This window comes from Cervus elaphus, chromosome 5 (assembly GCF_910594005.1).
Source record: "Cervus elaphus chromosome 5, mCerEla1.1, whole genome shotgun sequence".
Taxonomy (NCBI): Eukaryota; Metazoa; Chordata; class Mammalia; order Artiodactyla; family Cervidae; genus Cervus; species Cervus elaphus.
The window spans coordinates 4,560,107-4,578,620 of record NC_057819.1 but is presented as its reverse complement, the minus strand read 5'-3'; the positions used below and the strand labels follow the sequence as shown (position 1 = coordinate 4,578,620).

At 59.6% G+C, this 18,514-nt stretch overlaps 2 protein-coding genes across 2 annotated transcripts; one reads left to right on the top strand and one right to left on the bottom strand.

The window, feature by feature from the left end:
- The first annotated feature begins 2,452 nt into the window (after positions 1–2,452).
- On the top strand, positions 2,453–7,844 carry GAS2L1 (growth arrest specific 2 like 1). The gene is made up of 6 exons (XM_043901419.1): positions 2,453–2,588; positions 3,506–4,154; positions 5,446–5,553; positions 5,637–5,733; positions 5,827–5,998; positions 6,515–7,844. The coding sequence occupies exons 2-6, from the start codon at positions 3,525–3,527 to the stop codon at positions 7,539–7,541; spliced, it is 2,034 nt and encodes a 677-aa protein (XP_043757354.1). The 5' UTR covers positions 2,453–2,588; positions 3,506–3,524; the 3' UTR covers positions 7,542–7,844.
- Positions 7,845–8,005: 161 nt separating this feature from the next.
- RASL10A (RAS like family 10 member A) lies at positions 8,006–11,481 on the bottom strand. The gene is made up of 3 exons (XM_043901420.1): positions 10,305–11,481; positions 9,117–9,241; positions 8,006–8,812 (listed from the first exon to the last, which is right to left on the bottom strand). Exons 1-3 carry the CDS (start codon positions 10,521–10,523, stop codon positions 8,545–8,547), a joined length of 612 nt encoding a protein of 203 aa, XP_043757355.1. The 5' UTR covers positions 10,524–11,481; the 3' UTR covers positions 8,006–8,544.
- Between the last annotated feature and the right edge of the window lie 7,033 nt (positions 11,482–18,514).

The following is an 18,514-nucleotide window of genomic DNA, read 5'->3' as shown; positions in this document are numbered from 1 at the left end:
GTGCTTCCCTTGGTCCTGCCAGGAGGAGGAGAAGTCACCTTATGATGGAAGGGGTCAAAGCCAAGGCCTTCCATGGCCCGGGCTGTGGGTCTGGCCATATCCGTGGGCACCACACCTCCCACGTGTCCTAGAGTTGCAATGCTGGCATCGGGTCTGTGACGGCAGCCATAGCTCAGGGGGCCGGAGACAGGAACAGTCCCCCTTGGCCCCTGGTCCTCAGCAGCGCAGTGGATGAACACCCTAATGGCGCTGGGATGAGTGATGGTATTTTCACAACTGCGTGATGGGACTGCTGCTGTCCCATTTTACAGACCGTGCAAACACCACTCAGGGAGCTTAACCACCTCACCCAGTAATCAACAGCAGGGCCTGTGTCCAGGGCCCTGCAGGTCATGAGGAAGATACAAGCAGGGGTCAAAATCCCGCACAGCTGCTGACCACACACAGCCCTGGCTCTCTGGGCCTCCGTCTCCCCAGACTGGAGAAGCAGAATCCCAAACAGCGTCGCACCTCACAGGATACTTTGGGAATTAGTTTCCACACCCTAATCTTACCCGGCCCTGTCTGCAGCGATCCTGTCCTCCCCGGCTATCAGTGGCCCACCCCAAACCTGGGACTGTCCTCACCCCGATACCTCATTCACCAGCACATTCTATCCGCTTTCCCCTCACAATACAGCCTCAAAATTCGACTCCTCTCCCCAGCGGGCACCACCTGGTTCCCTCCTGGGCCCCCGCCCTGCCCAGCATGGCAGCCACAGGGATAAGTCAGGTCACACCCCTCCCCTGCTCCAAGCTCCCTCCGTGGCTCCCAAGTCCCTGAAAAGCAGCATGGCCTGCAAAGCCCTACAGAGCTGTCCCCAGCGGTCCCCCAGGCCCCGTCTGCATCTCCCTCCTCTCCAGTCTCAAGGCTCCCTCCCCCTTTCTCCGACCCACCTGGCACAGGCCCACCTAGACCCTTACCCCAGCCCTTCCCTCTGCTTAAAAACACTTCTTCCAGACACCCACACAGCTCCCTCCCTCACCTCTCCTGTTCCCAGATCCCTGCCGGCCCTCAGCTCCCTCCTCCCTGGCGCCTTGTCCCTACTGCAGCCCAAAGGCCACCTCTCCAGACTGCAAGCCTCACTGCTGGCTCGGTGGTTTCGTTCTCCTGGTTTGCAGTGCCGTTAAGACATTCAGTAGGCACCACGTAAGTGTCAGCCTTTATCACGTCTAGGCACGGGCCTTCCTCACTAGGCGGTGGGGAGGAAGGGGTGCTGAGAAGGTAGAGTGGGACCTGCACCATCTGGGCGTTGAGGTGAGAGCCCCCCCTTCTGAAAGGTCACGAGGAGGACGCGGTAAGATGGTGCATGTGAGCAGCCTGGCACCCGGAAGTCCGGCACACTGTAGGTACTCAACGGATGCCCCATCCTTGAATGAAGGTATTCCCAGAACAGTCATCGGTCAAATCCCAGTGCCACCAGCTCCTCTCTGGACTTGAGCCCAAGTTTGGGCATAAGAGCGTCCTCTATAGAGCTGACTCATCGATTCCTTCAGGTCAAGGGTGCACAGCAGGCCTGGCACACAGTAGGGGTTTTATTAAATAAAGCTCCCAGCACTGGCTGCTGTTGGTGGTGCCTGCCCCCAGCAGCCCTGCCTGGCCAGCAAGGCAACTGCCCAGCCAGGCCTGGCGTCCCTGCCCAACCGCAGCAGGGGGCAGGATTTCCCGCTGGTCTGGGCAGGTCTCTCCTCTGCAGTTTGAAAAGAAACCAGCCAGGCTTAACCCTCAGGAGCCAGGCTGCCGCCTACCTTCCTCCAGCCTTTATTCTGTGCCCCACCCGGGCAGCCAGAGGTGGTCCAGGGCAGGGCAGGGGCCGAAGCCTCAGACACAGGGGCCTCAGCCAGTCCCCTCCCTGCCCTCCCCTCAGCGTTCTTATCTGAGAAACGGGTTCCCCTAACTTCAGGGTTTAACAAAGAGTAGTTGATGAGGAGCCAGTGGCTGAATGGGGGGTACAACAGAGCCACCACTGTCCCCATCCCCGAGGCCAGCACTGCTGGTAGGAAGCCGCCACCCAAGGCCGGATGGCCTCACTTATCGGACCTAAGGAGGTCCACTCCCGCCGGCCGGAGGTGACTCCGCAGCCCCGGCCCCCTATCTCTTCCTGAGTTCCTCTTGGGAACAGGCCATGCGGCTCACCAGGGGAGGCCACCATCTGCGAAGGGGGTGCCACTAAAAACGCCCAAACCCCTTCCCAGGAGACCAAGGAGGGAGAAGGGACCCGGTCTGGGGATGGGACCTCCGGCCCGGCAGGGTCGCCTGGGACCCCGGTCCCGCCTCTGCCCAGGGCTGGGCCTGGTCCCGGGCCCGCCCCGCGTCTGGAGGCTCCAGCCCCGTCCCAGCCCAGGAACAGCGCGTCCCCTTTAAGAGCGCGCAGCCCCGCCCACCCCCTCCGGATCCGAATTCCAGGGAGGCGGGGCGGAGACGGCGGGCGCGGAGGACGCGGCGGTGGGACCGGGATCTGCTGCGGCTCGGGCGGCGCCTCCCTTCGGCGGCCCGCCCGGCTCCGGTCCAGCCGGGGCGATGCTCCCCGAGGCCGCGGGATGAGCCAGGTGAGCGTGGGGACCCCCCCGGCAACCCGTGCCCGGCACACAGTGAAGCAGACCCGGCGGCGGCAGCCGCGGGCCTCTGTTTCCCGGGGCTGTGTGACCTTGGGCAGCCCCGCACCCTCTCTGGGCCGAAGCCCAGAGGACGGCCAGGGCTGGAGACAGCCATTCCGAGTCCCGGCTCACAGGCATCAGTCTCGGGCTAGGGAGGCTCCCTGGAGGAGGGGCCTGGCCCAGGCCGGCCGCCGGATCCGCCACGCGGGGCTGGAGGGCCGAGCTCCGCTACTCACTGCTGCGCGACCTTGAGTGAGCTCTGCGCCTCAGTTTCCTCATCTGTAAAATGGAGATAATATCATTGCGCGCTCAGCCCTGGCCACGGTCCCTGCAATTGCTTTACTGCTGCTGCCGTGCTGTCGTTATAATGACACAGCCTTTAGAGTAAAGGGGTTGAGGGAGGGCCTGGGACCTTTCCGGAGTAAGTGGGATCACCACCAGGCCTGAGCAGCGGAACTAACCCATCTCTGAGGTCGGGTCCAGGGTTCCTACTCTTGAGTCCAGGGCTGCACGTTACTCTCTGTCTCGGGCATAGCTCTTCGCCTCTCACAGGGGCAGTAACGATGGGGGCCTCCCTTCCTGGGCAGGAAGGAGGACTCAGCCAAGTCTTCACAATCCTTCTTCCCGAAAGAACCAAGCAGCCAACACTTATGGACACTTAAATCATTTATAAAAATCATCCCATTAGTTCCTATGAGGAAGGTACTATTATTGTATCCACTTCACAGATGGGTAAACTGAGGCGAGAAGTTTCTCAAAATCCAGGCATTTGGTCTGAACCGACAAGCAGGTGCAGGTGGTCAGCGGCTTGGCCTGTGCTGAGCATTTGCTGGGTCCACAACCATCCTGACCCGTGTCCCTGCCCACAGTGACTCGGCTGGCCCGGGCATGGCAGACCCCGTGGCGGGCATCGCCGGCTCTGCAGCCAAGAGTGTGCGGCCGTTCCGCTCAAGCGAGGCCTACGTGGAGGCCATGAAGGAGGACCTGGCCGAGTGGCTCAACGCCTTGTATGGCCTGGGTCTGCCCAGCGGTGGCGACGGCTTCCTGACGGGGCTGGCCACGGGAACCACTCTGTGCCAGCATGCCAACGCCGTCACTGAGGCCGCCCGCGCCATGGCTGCCGCCCGGCCGGCCCGCGGGGTGACCTTCCAGGCCCACAGCGTGGTGCCGGGCTCCTTCATGGCCCGAGACAACGTGGCCACCTTCATCGGCTGGTGCCGCGCGGAGCTGGGTGTGCCCGAAGTGCTCATGTTCGAGACGGAGGACTTGGTGCTGCGCAAGAACGAGAAGAGCGTGGTGTTGTGCCTGCTGGAGGTGGCGCGGCGCGGGGCCCGCCTCGGCCTGCTGGCCCCTCGCCTCGTGCAGTTCGAGCAGGAGATTGAGCGGGAGCTGTGCGCCGCGCCCCCGGCCCCCAACGCCCCCAGTGCGGGGGAGGACGCCGCCGAGACCACCGCCCCGGGAGCTCCAGCCCGTGGGCCGCGCATGACGTCCAGCGACCTGCGCAACCTCGATGAGCTGGTGAGTCTGCGAGTGCGCATGCCCGGTGGCCGGGCTTATTCTAGCACAACCCAGGCACCAGCAGGCAGGGTGGTGCCAGCCACCTTCCACGGCCTGTCCTCGTGGCTGCAGGACAGCCTGCCCCGGGGAAAGGGTGCACATGTTGAGCACCAAGTGGATACCCGGCCCCAAAGAGAGGCAGGCGCTGAGAGGGCTGAGCGCTGGGTGAGGTCACAGCGCCCGGCGTGGCCTGGGAGAAAACTCGGCCTCTGCTGCCCCATGGCACGACGATCCCCGCTTCCTCTCTGTGCCAACCGCGCCCCAGGTGAGCGCTGGGTGTCCTGCATCCTGGGGTTTTGAGCCCCTCCTGTACACCTCCGTGCACTCAGCTGCTAGAGGGCGGCATTCACGCCATCACTGAGCTCCAGGTTGCATGGGGCCCATGGTCCAGGGCAAGGCAGCTGGCACACAGTAGGCGCTACGTGAGTGCCCAAGGAAGCTCCCAGGGGCTCTGTGGGTCCCTACTCCTCCCCCGGGACTTATCTGAGAAGCCCAGCCCAGTGTACCCTGTTAAGAGCTGTGGGATGAGCTCTATGCTGAGCATATAGGAGGTGCCAGACCGTGACTCCAGCTCCTTCCTCCTCTTACTGGGACCTAGGTGTCCCTGACACCCCCACAGCCTGGCCAAGAGTTTCCTTCTTATCAGGTCAGGACGGGATGTGACCGTCCTGGAGGCGGGCAGCCGGATGGCTGTGGGTAGAGGCTGCACCCCACCCCACCCCGGGCCAGGGTCACCCGAGGCTCCACCTGCTCCTTCTGTCAGCTCTGCTGTGGCTGAGGAGGCGGGTGGGGCCGCCCACATAGCCAGCCTGGCAGCTCCTGGCCTGGGGGAGCATGTGGGCAGACGTGTGCTGGCCAGGCGGGCGGCCTGGTGGTGTCTGCGTGTGCCCCACGGATCTGTGGCACTGCCGCCTCCATATGGCGTGGGTCCTTCTCCCCTAACCTGGCCTCTCTGTGGGTCTCAACATGCACGTCTCTGAAATGGGTGAGGGGGAGTGAGGACTCCGCCAAGGGCTCAGGGACTTCAAGGAAGCAGCCCCCCACCTCGTCCTGGTCGGCTCCCTCCCCCTTGGTGGTCAGAAGGGAAGGAGCTCTGGTGAAACGTCGAGCACAGAGGCGGCACTCAAGTCCAGGGCAACACAATCGGAGCCTCTGCTCTACAGAAGGATTTACTTCCTTCTGACCCTGGAGCTGCTGACGGCAGGCCCAGGGAGGAGGGACCTGACCCCTGACCTCCAGCCTCTCCTCTTAGGTGAGGGAGATCTTGGGTCGCTGCACCTGCCCAGACCAGTTTCCCATGATCAAGGTCTCGGAGGGGAAGTACCGCGTGGGAGACTCCAGTCTGCTCATCTTCGTGCGGGTGAGAGCAGGGGGCTCCCCGAGCAGGCAGAGCCGGGGCGGTGGCTGGCCTGCCCGTGACCTGCGCACGCCGGGCTCCCACAGGTGCTGAGGAGCCACGTGATGGTGCGTGTGGGAGGCGGCTGGGACACGCTGGAGCACTACCTGGACAAGCACGACCCCTGCCGCTGCTCCTCCGCGGGTCAGTGTCCAGGCTGGGGGGCGGGGGTGGGACGCGGGGGCGTGCACTTCTGCGGCCCCGCCCCTCACGCGGCCCCGCCCTCTCTCCCTGCAGCCCACCGCCCGCCCCAGCCCAGGACGCGCACCTTCTCCCCGCAGCGAGTGTCACCCAGCCCCAGCCCCCGAGCTGGCAGCCCAGCCCCAGGGGGGGAGCGCCGGAGCTCCCGCCCAGAGGTGACACCCATTGGCTTACGCAGCTGGAAGGAGGGGCCCGAGACCCCACTCAGGTGAGAGGAGGGAGGACATGGGACCCAGGTCCAGGGGGTGGGGGTGTGGGGGGCGCCCGCCCTGGCCGGGATGACGCTTCTTCCAGTGACTCACACCCTGGGAAAAGTTCCCGTGGGTGGGGGTGGGCCTGGCTTCCCATCTCCATAGCAACCCAAGCAAACGAACAACACAGCTGGGCGGGCCCTGGGGGCTGGGTGGCCGCCAACCCAACCCAGCTTCCCTCTGGCCTGCCCAGGAAGCTGGAGGCTTGAGGAGGGGGGAGCTTGGGCCCTTGCTTCTTCCGCTGCCTTGGGGTGGGGTGGCGGGGGGTGGCCCTGGCTGCAGGAAGCTGTGGCAGAATCTCTCACTTCTCCCTGGAAGTCCCCAGGACGGACAGAAACCCTTGGCACCCCCGCTACCACCACAGGTGTCTCGCCCGCAGCCGTGCGTCTGCCTGTTCCTTCCCCTCCCCACCCTTTCTGTGCAGCGGGTCTCTCTGCCTGGCCCCACCTCTCTCTCTTGTTCCCCTGCCCCAGGGCCCGGGACCAGCTGCCCCCCCATCCCCGCTCCCGCCGTTACTCTGGGGACAGCGATTCCTCAGCCTCCTCGGCCCAGAGCGGCCCCCTTGGTGCCCGCAGTGAAGACTCAGGCACTGGCCCCCGGCGGGAGCGTCCCAGCCGGCGTGTGACCACGGGCACCCCGGCCTCCCCGAGACGGCCTCCTGCCCCACGCAGCCAGTCCCGGGACCGGCTGGATCGGGGGCGGCCGCGTGGGGCCCCAGGAGGCAGGGGAGGCCAGCTGTCGGCCCCCAGCCCTGCCCGGCGGGCCCGGAGTCAGAGCCGTGAAGACCAGGCAGTGCTACTGGTGCGTCGGGACCGAGATGGGCAGCATTCCTGGGTGCCGCGGGGCAGAGGCAGTGCGGGCTCGGGCAGAAGTAGCCCCCACACTCCCCGTGCCCACAGCCCTGCAGCTCCCAGGGTCCCCAGCCCCAGTCCAGAGTTGAGAATAATCCCAGCCAGTGTCTTCCGCACACCCCTGCAGCTTGACCCAAAGCAGGAACAGCAACTGTTTCAGCGCCTGGAAGAGGAGTTCCTAGCCAACGCCCGAGCCCTTGAGGCTGTTACTGGTGGGACCGCCAGTGGACCAGCCCCTGACCCAATTCGGGCCCCAGACCCTCCAGCTCCTGACTCAGCCTACTGTTCCTCCAGCTCCTCCTCTTCGTCCCTCAGCGTCCTGGGTAGCAAGTGTGGGCAACCCGGGGACTCTGGCAGGATGGCCAACGGGCTGCCTGGGCCCCGAGGCCCAGTCCTGTCCAGCTCTTCTGATGAGGGCAGCCCCTGCCCCGGTGTAGGGGGCCCACCAGATGCACCCGGGAGTCCTCTGACCGGCCCAGAGCCCCTGAGGACCTGGGCACGAGGCCGGATGGACACACAGCCAGACCGAAAACCCTCACGCATCCCCACACCAAGGGGCCCCCGCCGCCCACCTGGACCCACGGGGTCCGGGACCTGGCATGCCCTTCAGTCAGCCAGCCCAAGGACCGAGCCGGATTCCTGGATGTGACGGACCAGCCCAGCTGCCCCCAGTCCCCTGTTCCCTCTCTCCTTTTCCTTTGTGGCCTTAACCCCTCTGCATCAGGGAGTGCCCCTGCCTCTTGGGGACCAGACCTCATGGGACCAGACCCCTCGGGACCACATGGCACAATGGGACTTCTGGTGTACATTCCGCTTGGGGGATGAGCATTGCTATTTAATTACTAATATTATTGAATGCCTTAGAGGAGGCTGGGCCAGCCCAGTAAGGACCCTTCCTGAGGTCCCGTGGCCCTGCAGAGCCTGACAGTAAAGTTTTCTTCCAGCTACTTGTGTCTGCGTCTTGGAGACTCAGCCTTGGGGCCGTCATATCCATTTGAGAACCCTCATTACAGGTTGGGATTCTGGAGTCAACTGCGAGCGGGCAATGCCTGTCAGCTCTGACCTTTAGGTGTGTGTCTCCTGCAAGGGCAGACAGGTTCTTTACCACTAGCGCCCCCTGGGAAGCACAAAATTTATCTTCTAGCAATTTTGTGAGGCATGAGAGATCTTAGTTCCCCAACCAGGGATCGAACTCATGCCCCCTGCAGTGGAAGCTTGGCGTCTTAACCACTGGACCATCAGGGAATTCCCCAAGATTTATCTTGCCATCCCAGAAATGCCAGGCGCAACTTGCTTCCCCTTTATTTCCTCCCGGGAGGTGTGACTTAACAGTTGGTCCAATGAAACTCCAAGAGCAGCCTGAGGCTGTCCAATCAGATTCATAGCCAAGTCCTTTTCATCCAATGGAATCGTGACCCAGTGAGGTCCCAGAAAAGACTGATTTGTCCAATGGGGCCTGGTTGGGCCCAGTGAGATTCAAAGAGAAGCCTGTTGCCCAGGAGAATGGGTGGGAGTGTTCTTCAGCCAATCAGGGAGGAGGCTTGTCCTGTCCAATCCGAAAGAAGTTGGGCAATCTCGTCCAATCCAGGTCCCCGGTTGTTCCAGTTAACTAGAAGGCCCCTCCCCCCGTAAGCGGCGTTTTTCCAATTCGATCACATGAGGCTGCAGCGCGCCGGGTGCAGCGCCCCTTGCAGGCGCAGAGCTGGATGCGCAGGGCGTGCGCGCACTAGCGCGCAGCGCAGCAGCTCGCGGAAGAGTCGCAGCACGTGCCAATTGTACTTGGCGGAGCACTCGAGGTATCCGCAGCGCCAGCCCCTGCGCACCAGGGCAGCCAGTGCGCGCCGAGGCCCGAACCGCAGCCGCTGCCGGTCCCGCTTGTTGCCCACCACGAGAATGGGCGCTTCAGGTGCGCCCGCTGGCCTGGAGGCCAAAGGAGGATGAAGGTAGCAGTGCCTGGGACCCCCACGGCCGAAGAATCCCTCCAGCGGGTATATACACACTAAGGAGCATACTTTCCTGCAGCCAGAGAACCTCCAGCAAACACCAGACCCACAAAGACCCAGGACCAAAGACCGCTTAGGGCCAGAAGCCAGGCCCGAAAAGGCCTGAGACCTGGCCCAGGACGGCGGAAAAGCCCACCCACTCACCTCGGGGGAAAAAAGACCCAGCCAGACCCACAAACACTCCCCGCCGTCCCACACGCAACCCGGGCGGCGCACCTTACCTGGTCTCCGCGATGCGCTGCCTCAGCGCCTTCACATAGTCGAAGCTGTCCGGGCTGCAGATATCGTAGACAAGCACGAAGGCGTCCGTGTCCTGCAAGCTCCAGTCTTTAGAGTCCGGCCACTCCTGGGGGGCGGGAGGCCAGAGTTTGCCGAAGCCCCCTTCTTACTCTGTCGCATCCAGACCTTCTGCAACGGGCCTTGACGCGAAACCCACATAGTTCACGCTCAGGCCTTGGCCCTTCTCCTCCTCGTCTGTGGCCCTCTCCCGCAAGTTCCCTGGGCCTTACAGTCCTTATGGCCGCTGGGGTATACCTTTTAAAACCGTGCCTGGAGCCAGTCAGCGTCCAACCCTTCTCTCTGGGTCTCCTCTCCCCTGAGGCCCGTCTCCTTCCTCGCCCCTTTCTCTCTTTCCCATGGTTCCCTTCTTTCGGGCCAGGCCCCGCCCCTCCCCGGGCGCCCTCAGGAGTAGTTCCTGCCTCCGAGCCTGGGCCCATGTTCCTGAGCCTGCGGAGACCACCGATAAACGGCAGCTCTACACACTTAAGCTTCCGGCCAAAGCACACGCTGCTTTTTCCACCTGGGAATGCTTCCGCCGCTTCCTCTAATCAGAATTTCACTCATCCGTCCCGGTTCAGCCCAAATGCCACCCTCACCAGGAAGCCCTGGTTAATCCTGCCTGCTCTTTCCTCTTCACTTCTTGAAGGCATCAACTCCCAAGGATTCAAAATCTGCCCTGGACTTTGCAAAATTACTAAACAAGTCTTGGCTGCAGGTCATAGGAATGAGGGAGCAGAGAATGATGCCCTCAGAATGGACACCCCCGTGTCTAGCTTCAACCTCTCCCACTGCGGCTCTGCTCGTGGCTCCAGACACGGAACACTCACTCTCAGGGAGGCAGGCCCATGCTCCCCCGTGCACTAATCCTCACCCACCAGCGGAGGCCGAGAAATAGCAATTTAAGCAAGCGAGAAAAAGCCACTCTGCAAAATCGCCGGGTCTTGGGCCTGAGTTGGGGCAATTGCATGCCGGCAGAAGAGGTGAAAAGCACAAATGCCAGGACACACATTGACCCTTCAGTCCATGAACACAGTCTGGTACCCCTGGGCCGTCCACGCGGACACGCACGTGTGTACCGAGCATCCACCCACATGCTGTCACACGCCCCTGCCCACCCCTTAGCCTACTACCTCTTGCCCCCCGGGGCTCTGACCCGGGCCAGCACCGTCGCCGTCGCGGATGCTCAGGTCGTAGACGGCGCCGTCGAGCAGCACCGCGGGCCGGTAGAGGCGCGGCCCGTCCGTGGGCCTGTGGCGCTCGGGGTAGTCACCGAACAGGAACTGGCGGATGATGGCCGTCTTGCCCACGCCCGGAGCGCCCAGCACCGCCACCCGCAGGCTGCCCCCCATGGCCCGCGCGTGCTGCTGCGCCCCGCTCTGGGAAGCCTCATGGGCCGGCGCCGCTCTGTGCGCCCGGCGCGCCCTGCCCCGTGCACCCCGGCCCCGCCGCGCTCATCGCCCCTTGGAGCACCGGGGGCCCGGGGAGGCCAGGCTGGAGGTCGGAGCTGGCGGTAGAGGGGAAACAGACAGCCGAGCAGGCGGACGGCGGACGCACGAGCAGCTCCGGCGAGTGCCAAGCTCAGGAGAGAACTGACCGAGCGCGCCGCGCGCAGACACGGCCTCCGCCCCGCAGCGCCACTGGAGGCGCCGGCGACAGCGCGGAGCACCGAGGTCGGACCTCCTCGCCTCGCGGGTCCCGCGGCGGAGCAGGATGCAGGGGGCGGCGCTGCCTCTCGGCGCCTCGGTCCCTCCGTCCTTCTCTCGCTCCGGCGCCCGGAGTCGCCGCCCCAGCCGGCGGCGCGAGCGAGCAGCGAGCAGCAAGCGGAGCCTCCCGGAGGCGGCGATGAGGTAACCGCCTACCCGCCCCTCCCGCTCCCCCCTACCCGCCCGGGACGCCCCTCCCGGGAAGGGTCGCGGGAAGGTGACTCGGACTGGGGGAGCCCAGGGAGGGACCCAGCCCCCTCTGCGTTCCGCGCTTCTGTCACCCGCTCCAAAATAGAAGTCCCTTCCCGCCCACGTCCGCGCCCGCTCCTCCAAACACCGCTCTCCCAAGCTGGCTCCTCGCAAACCCGGCCCGCTGGAGTCAGGCCGCCCGGGTCGGATCCGGCCCGGCTGTGTGACCTTGGGCGAGTCGCCGCACTGCGCTGGCTCTGCTCCGCATCCACCAAAGGCACACACCATTTCTTGAGCGCCTACTACGTGCCAGGCCCTACACTAAGCTATCACTTACACGATCCTTGACTCGAAGCCTCAACCTGGTGTCTCTGAGAGACAACTGAGGCCGGAGAGGGGGCTGCTGTCCAAGGTTGCGGGTCAGCAGCTGGTCCCTGTGAGCTCTCCCACCTCCCTCCTGCCCACAGGGGCCAGCCCTAAATAAGGGCGTCAGGGAGGGGGGCGCGGGACAAAGGCTGCTGAAAACGGTGTGAGCAGGTCCCAGCAGCTCAGCCCCAGATCCCTGTCCCAGCAAGGCTGAAAGAGGCAGAAATTGGTTCACACCACCTCCCTCACCACCAAGGCCAAGTTTTCCGCTTAAGTCTCCACCTGTAGCTTTCCCTCACACCCCGCAACCTCCATGTTAGGTTCCCAGAGCCCAAATCCCCACTCCTGGAGCCGGCAGGACGCTCCTTCCTTCTCCATCAGGCCTTGGGAAGTCTGGGTTTCCCAGCCCCGTCCTCTGCTGGCCCACTCCGCCCGTGCAGTGGTGGTGGGGGTGGGTCTCCCACATCCCTGACCATCCCTGATGCCCCGGTACTGCATGACAGGCACAGACATCACTGTTTCTGCACTGACCAAGCACTTTGCTCGTCTGTCTGTGCAACAAACAGGCCCAATCTTAACTGCTTCCCAAGACGCTGAGACAGATTTTTTAAAAGAAAAAGCACAGACAGCTTGCTCACCTCAGCCTGGGGCACGTGGGGAAGGGCGAGGAGCTGAGTCTTGAAGCAGGGAAGGGGGTTCACCCTGGGGAGCAAGCGATGGCACCTGGATTAGGGGCCTGGGTCGCTTTCACTCTCCCCAGCCAGTAGGGAGCTCGGAGCCAGAGCTGTGGCTACATCTGAGTGGTGTGCCAGCTCTTCAGGCCCAGTGAGCGGCTTTATCTTACTTTCCAACTGTGGGTTTCTTCCTTCACCTGACTCCCCCTCTGACTTTTTCAGGCCTCTGGGTTTTGTGAGCTGCCTCAGTTCCTTGGAGTAAATAAACTAACTAGGCCCCGTCCGCCCTGTTGACCGCCAGCAGGGTGTGGGGCTGACATGAGGATGGTCTTCCTCAGGGGCGCTCGCTGGGACCCACACCTGCCTCGAGCACCCTCTCGCCTACACGTGGGAGCCCACTCTGGACGTGCCTCCTCGGAAACCTTCCCTTTGCTTTCCTACAGGGCAGCTTCTTCCTGGGCAGGGCTTCTTTGGGAACCACACATAGGGCTGTGTGGCTGCGTGGGAGACACGGCCGGGCCCAGGGTGTGGTTCTGGAATGGTGGCGGACACTCTGAACAGGGTACGGAAAAGTCCCCACAAAGGTGTGCAGACTCCACAGGGGCGACACATTCCCACTTATCAAGGAGCTGTGGGCACTTCCCTGGCCGTCCAGTGGTTGGGACTCCACGCTTCCACTTCAGGGGGCCCAGGTTCAATCCCTGAATGGGGAACTAAGATCCCACAAGTTGTGCAGTGTGGCCTAAATCAATAAATAAAAGAGGACCTGTGATGTGCCCAGCCTGTCCTCTGTGCTCTCTGAGGCCCAGAGGGATGAAATGATTTGCTCAGAATGATCCAGCAGGAAAGTGGCAGAACAGGGACTGGAACCCAGACCTTGGGCCACTGAGGCTGACCCTCTGAGAAGCCCATCTTCATCAGGGCCCAGAAGCACCTCAGGAGGAGGTGAGTCGGTGCGTGTGGCCCTGTAGGAGCGGAGCTCAGCTCAGCTCAGATAGGAGCGGGCAGCCCAAGGCCAGGCTCCCCAAAGACCAGCAAGCCAGGGAGCTTGGGCTGCATGTCAGCCGCTGCCTGACCTTGGCCCATGCAGTTTCTCCCCATCCTGCCTGATTCTAGCCCCTCCCTGGGGTCGAGGACCATGAACGTGCCCAGCTCCCAGGGATGTGTGCTGTGGACTCCTCCGGGCCAGCCATCTGGGCCAGTGCACGGACCATTAGTCACGGTCTGTCCTGCCCACCGTCTGTCACTTGTTCCAGCGTAACTCACCTCCCCAAGTCCTGAGTTGGGGAAACTCTTATCACTCGATGCCTTATGCATGCTGGGCCCTTGGTGGCCACTGTAAGACCTCATGCATTGATTCAGTCAAGCCCCTGAAGGCTGTGGGGTTTTACAACCACCAGGACACAAGGAGGCAGCACAGGGCTTCAGTAATGGTCTTGAACTCATAAAGTTGTTGTGGGATGAAATGAGATGATACAACGAGGAAAACAAGACAATTTAGGAAGGCTAGTGGGAGGACTAAGTTTGTACATATAAAGTGATCTCAGCTTATATGCAAATAACCATTGGCTATGGAGAAGGAAACGGAAACCCACTCCAGTATTCTTGCCTGGAGAATCCCATGGACAGAGGAGACAGGCAGGCTACAGTCCATAGGGTCGCAAATAGTCAGACATGACTGAAGCAACTTAGCACGCACGCACGCAACCATATGTGTGTGCATGTGTGTGTGTGTGCACACAGCTAAGTGTGTAGACAGGGGTTTCCTAGTTCTGTCTGCTCTGAGGGCCTCAGAGTGCAACCCTACAAGCCACAGGCACACCCAGCACCCAGATCTTGGCTTCTGATTCTGTTCTCCAGGCTCCCTGGAGAAATGGCTGGTGCCAGGGTTGGAGCAAGACAAATAGAAGATGAGCCTGGAGCATCTCATAATATCAGAGAGGAAGGAAGTGCTCAAAAGAAACCAAAGGATGGAATTCCCTGGCAGTCTAGTGGTTAGGACTCTGAGCTTCCACTGCAGAGGGCATGAGTTTGATCCCTGGTCAGGGAACTAAGATCCCAGAATCTAAAAAAAGAAAGAAAGAAAGAAATCGAGGGATGGGGGTGTCAAAGGGACACAGAGCCTACTTGAAAGAGCTCCCAATGGCCACAGCTTAAAAAACTTAAGAAAATAAATAATGCACTTTTGGATTAAACCCAAATTATAAAATAAATATCCATGAATCCAAACTGGTATAAATGACTGACTGAATACATAAACCCAGGAGAAGAAACACATTTTCCTACAGAAGAATTCCAAGTATTTTCTGTAGCTGCCCCCTGCCCCCATGCAGTGTAGGCTGTGCTTCGTGACTCGCTTCCCAAAAGAGTGTGGAAAGGGGAGGAAGCGGCTTTGTGGAGGAGCCCGCTGTGAACACCGCCTCGGCCAAGTGACGCAGGCTGACGTGTGGCGCTAAGCCGTGGTGACCGCGCGCCCCTGACATGGTGTGATCAGAAGGGCACCTCCCTGGTCTCTGTCCAGAAAACCTAGAACCCCAGGCTAACCACGGGGAAACGTCAGACAAACCCAAGTTGAGGGACAGTCGACAAAATACGTGACCCGCACTCCTCGGGACGGTTAAAGTCACGACACAGAAAAAGTCTGAGGAGCTCTCGCAGACCCAGGGAGACTGAGGAAACGTGACAACCACATGGAATGTGTGATCCGGGGACAGAACAAGAACATGAGTAGGAAAACTAGAGAAATCTGAATAAAGTCTGGGCTTAGTTTTTAAAGTATATGTTCCATAATTTGTAATTTACAGTATAAATACTCCTATTCTTGTGTTTTATGTATTAACAAATATATATTTACATCATAAACATACATATGGAAAAGATCCCATTCACAAAAGGAACCAAAAAATAGAAAATACTCATGAATCTATGCAAGGATAATGTACATGCAAGAACTTTTTTTTTTTGGCATGCGGTGCAGTTTGCAGGATCTTAGTTCCCCAGCCAGGGATCAGACCTGGGCTCTGGCAGTGAAAGTGGTAAGTCCCCAACCACTGGACCAGCATGGAATTTCCCATGCAAGAACATTTAAATGAAGAAAACTTAAGATGTTATAGAGACGTAAAAGAAAGTATGAACCAATGGAAAGGCATCTACTCCTAAATTCAGATATAAAGATTAATATTATTATTGACATCATTAAAGATGTCAGTTCTCCGTAAGTTAATATAAATAAACATTTGATATCCAAATAAAAATAATACCATCATTAAAAAAAGATTAGTTCTAAAGTTCACATGGGACCCAAAGGGTGAATAAGAAGGTGCTATAAATTATAAAAATATAAAGGAACAATATATCAAAAAAAAAACACAATGGCGAGAGTTCCTTGGTGGCCAAGTGGTTAGGATTCTGGGCTTTCATTGCCATGGCCTGGGTTCAATCCCTGGTTGGGGACGATCCCGCAAGCCATACAGCGTGGCCCCAAAAACCCCAAAACAAACACACACACAGTGGCCAACATATAGACAAATTCTCTGGTATGGAACAGGGCCCAGAAAAGCACTCATATACATGTGGAAATTTAGTGTATGACAGAAATGACATTTCAGATCTGTGTGGAAAAGACGAATTGCTCAGGAAATGGTGCGGCAACAACTAGGTAACCATCTGGGAAAAGAGAAAGTTGGATCCCGACCTCGTTCCTCACATAAAGCCCGGATGGAGCAGGCTTGGAATGCAGACACTAAGACGAGACAGGCACTGGGAAGAAAGCTGCCAGGAGGATGACGCCCCCAACGCGATTTCAGCATGGAAAAGTAAAGACGGCAGCAAAGACAGAAACCAAATGGGGAGAAATAATGGCAAACCAGGAAGAAAAACACCAATAACCGGCACCAATAACCGGATCAAAAAAGGGCAAAAAGATATGAAACAGCTCACAGAGAAGGACATACAGAGGCTCAAAAACACAGGAATGGAGGCCTGTTTAAAAGGCAGTAAGATACCATTTCTCACCCGACACCTAAACACACTGCACTATGCCAAGTGTGTGAGGGTGTGGGGGAACGGCAGCTCCTTCCTGGTTGGTGGGGGTGTGAACTAGAGAGCTTTTAGCAATAGCTAACAAAATGATGCAACACACCTACCTTCAGCCCAGCAATTTCTGTCTGAGGATTGTACTGACATGAAAAGTGAATGCTCTTTGCAGTTATCACTTGCACCAACACCACCAAAGACGCAACTCAGACGACTTCACAGCAAGGACTGGTTCATCACGGTGCCTCCGTGCCATGCAAAACCACACAGCTGCTAGAAAAAGGCGTGAAGCTGCTCTCTATAATGGAACTGACAATGGAGAAGTCCGCAGGATACAAGTGTGCTGTGGGTCGGGTATATGTACTCCATGCTACTCTTCACATACAAAAAAGGGAAAAATCACATTATATGTCCCTGAGTCTCTCTGGAGGGCAACACTAGTCCCTTCAGGGAGGGGCATGAGGAATATTTCACTTGTGTCTGTCTGCCTTTTGCATTTTGAACCATATGAATACCTTTTCAAAACAAGAACTAAAACTTAAGATGTGAAATGTTTATACCCTCTGGTCTAGCCATTCTGGGGCTAGATCCAACAGCTGTGCTTGGGTCTAGGGGCAAGGATGTCTGTAGGAAGAGATTCACTGCGCCTTTGCTTGGACTCGCAGATGGAAGCAGCCAGAGTGTCCATCTGCAGACACCAGCCCCTCTGCACAAGGAATTCCAAGGTGGCTCTGTTTGTACTGATAGGTAAATAGAGCCAAGTGCTGGTAGCGTCCAGGGTGTGCTGCTATTTACTTAGTCAATACCTCCCTGAATTTGCTTTATAAAATCACAGAGTTATTCCTGGAAGAAGACCAAAATGTAGCAATGAACTTTGTCTCTAGGGAGGAAAATAAGAACAGAGGAAGTGTGGAAGGGAGAACTTTATCCTCCATGTGACTGAACTTACCTTGGTCCAGAATCACTCTCCATGAAACAAAACACTTGTGAAGATTAAAAAAAAAAAAAAAAATGTACAATGAGGTCACGTTGGAGGCCTGGGCGGGCTGTCGGGCACTCAGAGAACCTGTCAGCCCCCGGGGTGCTTGCTAGACCCTCCTGAATAACTGGCTGCTCTGTTGAATCCCCCAGCTGGTCACAAAGGCTCAGCACCCTGGAGAGTCTTCTGTGAGATGCCATTCCCCCCTCCCTCGCCCCCGAGGAACAGCGAGACCTGCGAATACAGAGGCCTGAGCACATGTGGGCCAGGGGTGCATGTGAGGGGTGTTGCTGGGGTGACGGAGGGACAGGGAAGTGGGAGAGGTCAAGATCACGGCGAGTTCCCTCCCATAACCGCCTGAGGCCTGAGCACACGAACCTCAGGGGTCCGATGACGGTCCACGGGCCTCTGGCCAGGCCAGCCAGAAGGTCCGGCAGCACTTCCCCTTACCTCAGGGGCTGGGTCCTGGGCCTCGTCTTCGCCCACCCCGGGGACAGCGGTGTGCGCCCAAGCTTGGTGGGAGCTGGGCCTCAGCGGGTCAGGGGTGGGGGATGACAGGGCAGGCTGGGGTGCATCCACGGCCACGTTTGTGTGTGTGGCGCCTTCTGAGCCGTGGACTTTTGGCTAGGGTGAGAACTGGGGTTGTCCAGTCAAGGGTCTTGGCTGGTTCTAGACTCTGGGGTCTCAGGGCATTGTGGTGACACCCAGGGGTCAGAGGTGGGGCAGTGGAGGGCCAGGCACCCCTGCTGATGCCTCGGCAGCTGGGACAGCAGTGTGTCTGGCGCGGGCAGGAAGCTGCTGAGGGCCGAAGGCCCAGCAGCCACACACACTGAGACCCCACTGGGAGCTCTGCCTGGGCAGTCCTACCCGGGGTCCCCACCGACACCCTCGGTAGCCAGGCCACTGCCAGGATGGGGGACACGTGGGGCATCCCTGGTGGTGGCTGGGGCAGCCGCTGCAGCTGGCCTGGACAGGCCTGGTGCTGGGCCTTCCTGCCGACCCTGGGAGACAAGGAAAACCAAAACAGACTCAGCCCTTGAGCATCCAAAGGCGAGATGCTGTGGGCTAGGGTGGGGCTGGAGTCAAGGGTGGCAGAGGCGCTGGGAGACCAGCAGGCGGGTCAAAGGACAGGAGAGGGACAGGGAGAGGGGCTGTCCACAGGGCTGGGGGGCTGACAGCTTGAGCCCTGGGCCCTGGACCCAGGAGACCCAGGAGACCCAGGACCCTGCCCAGAGCAGCCTTGGGGCCTGACACACTGGCCAGGGACACGCTTGATGTCATCATTTTTATTCACTTTCTGTTTCTGAAAATAAGAGTAAACATACAATATATAATTTCTATTTATATATACTAGGCATCCTTACTGCAGGGCTCAAGAAAACCACCCTCGACCA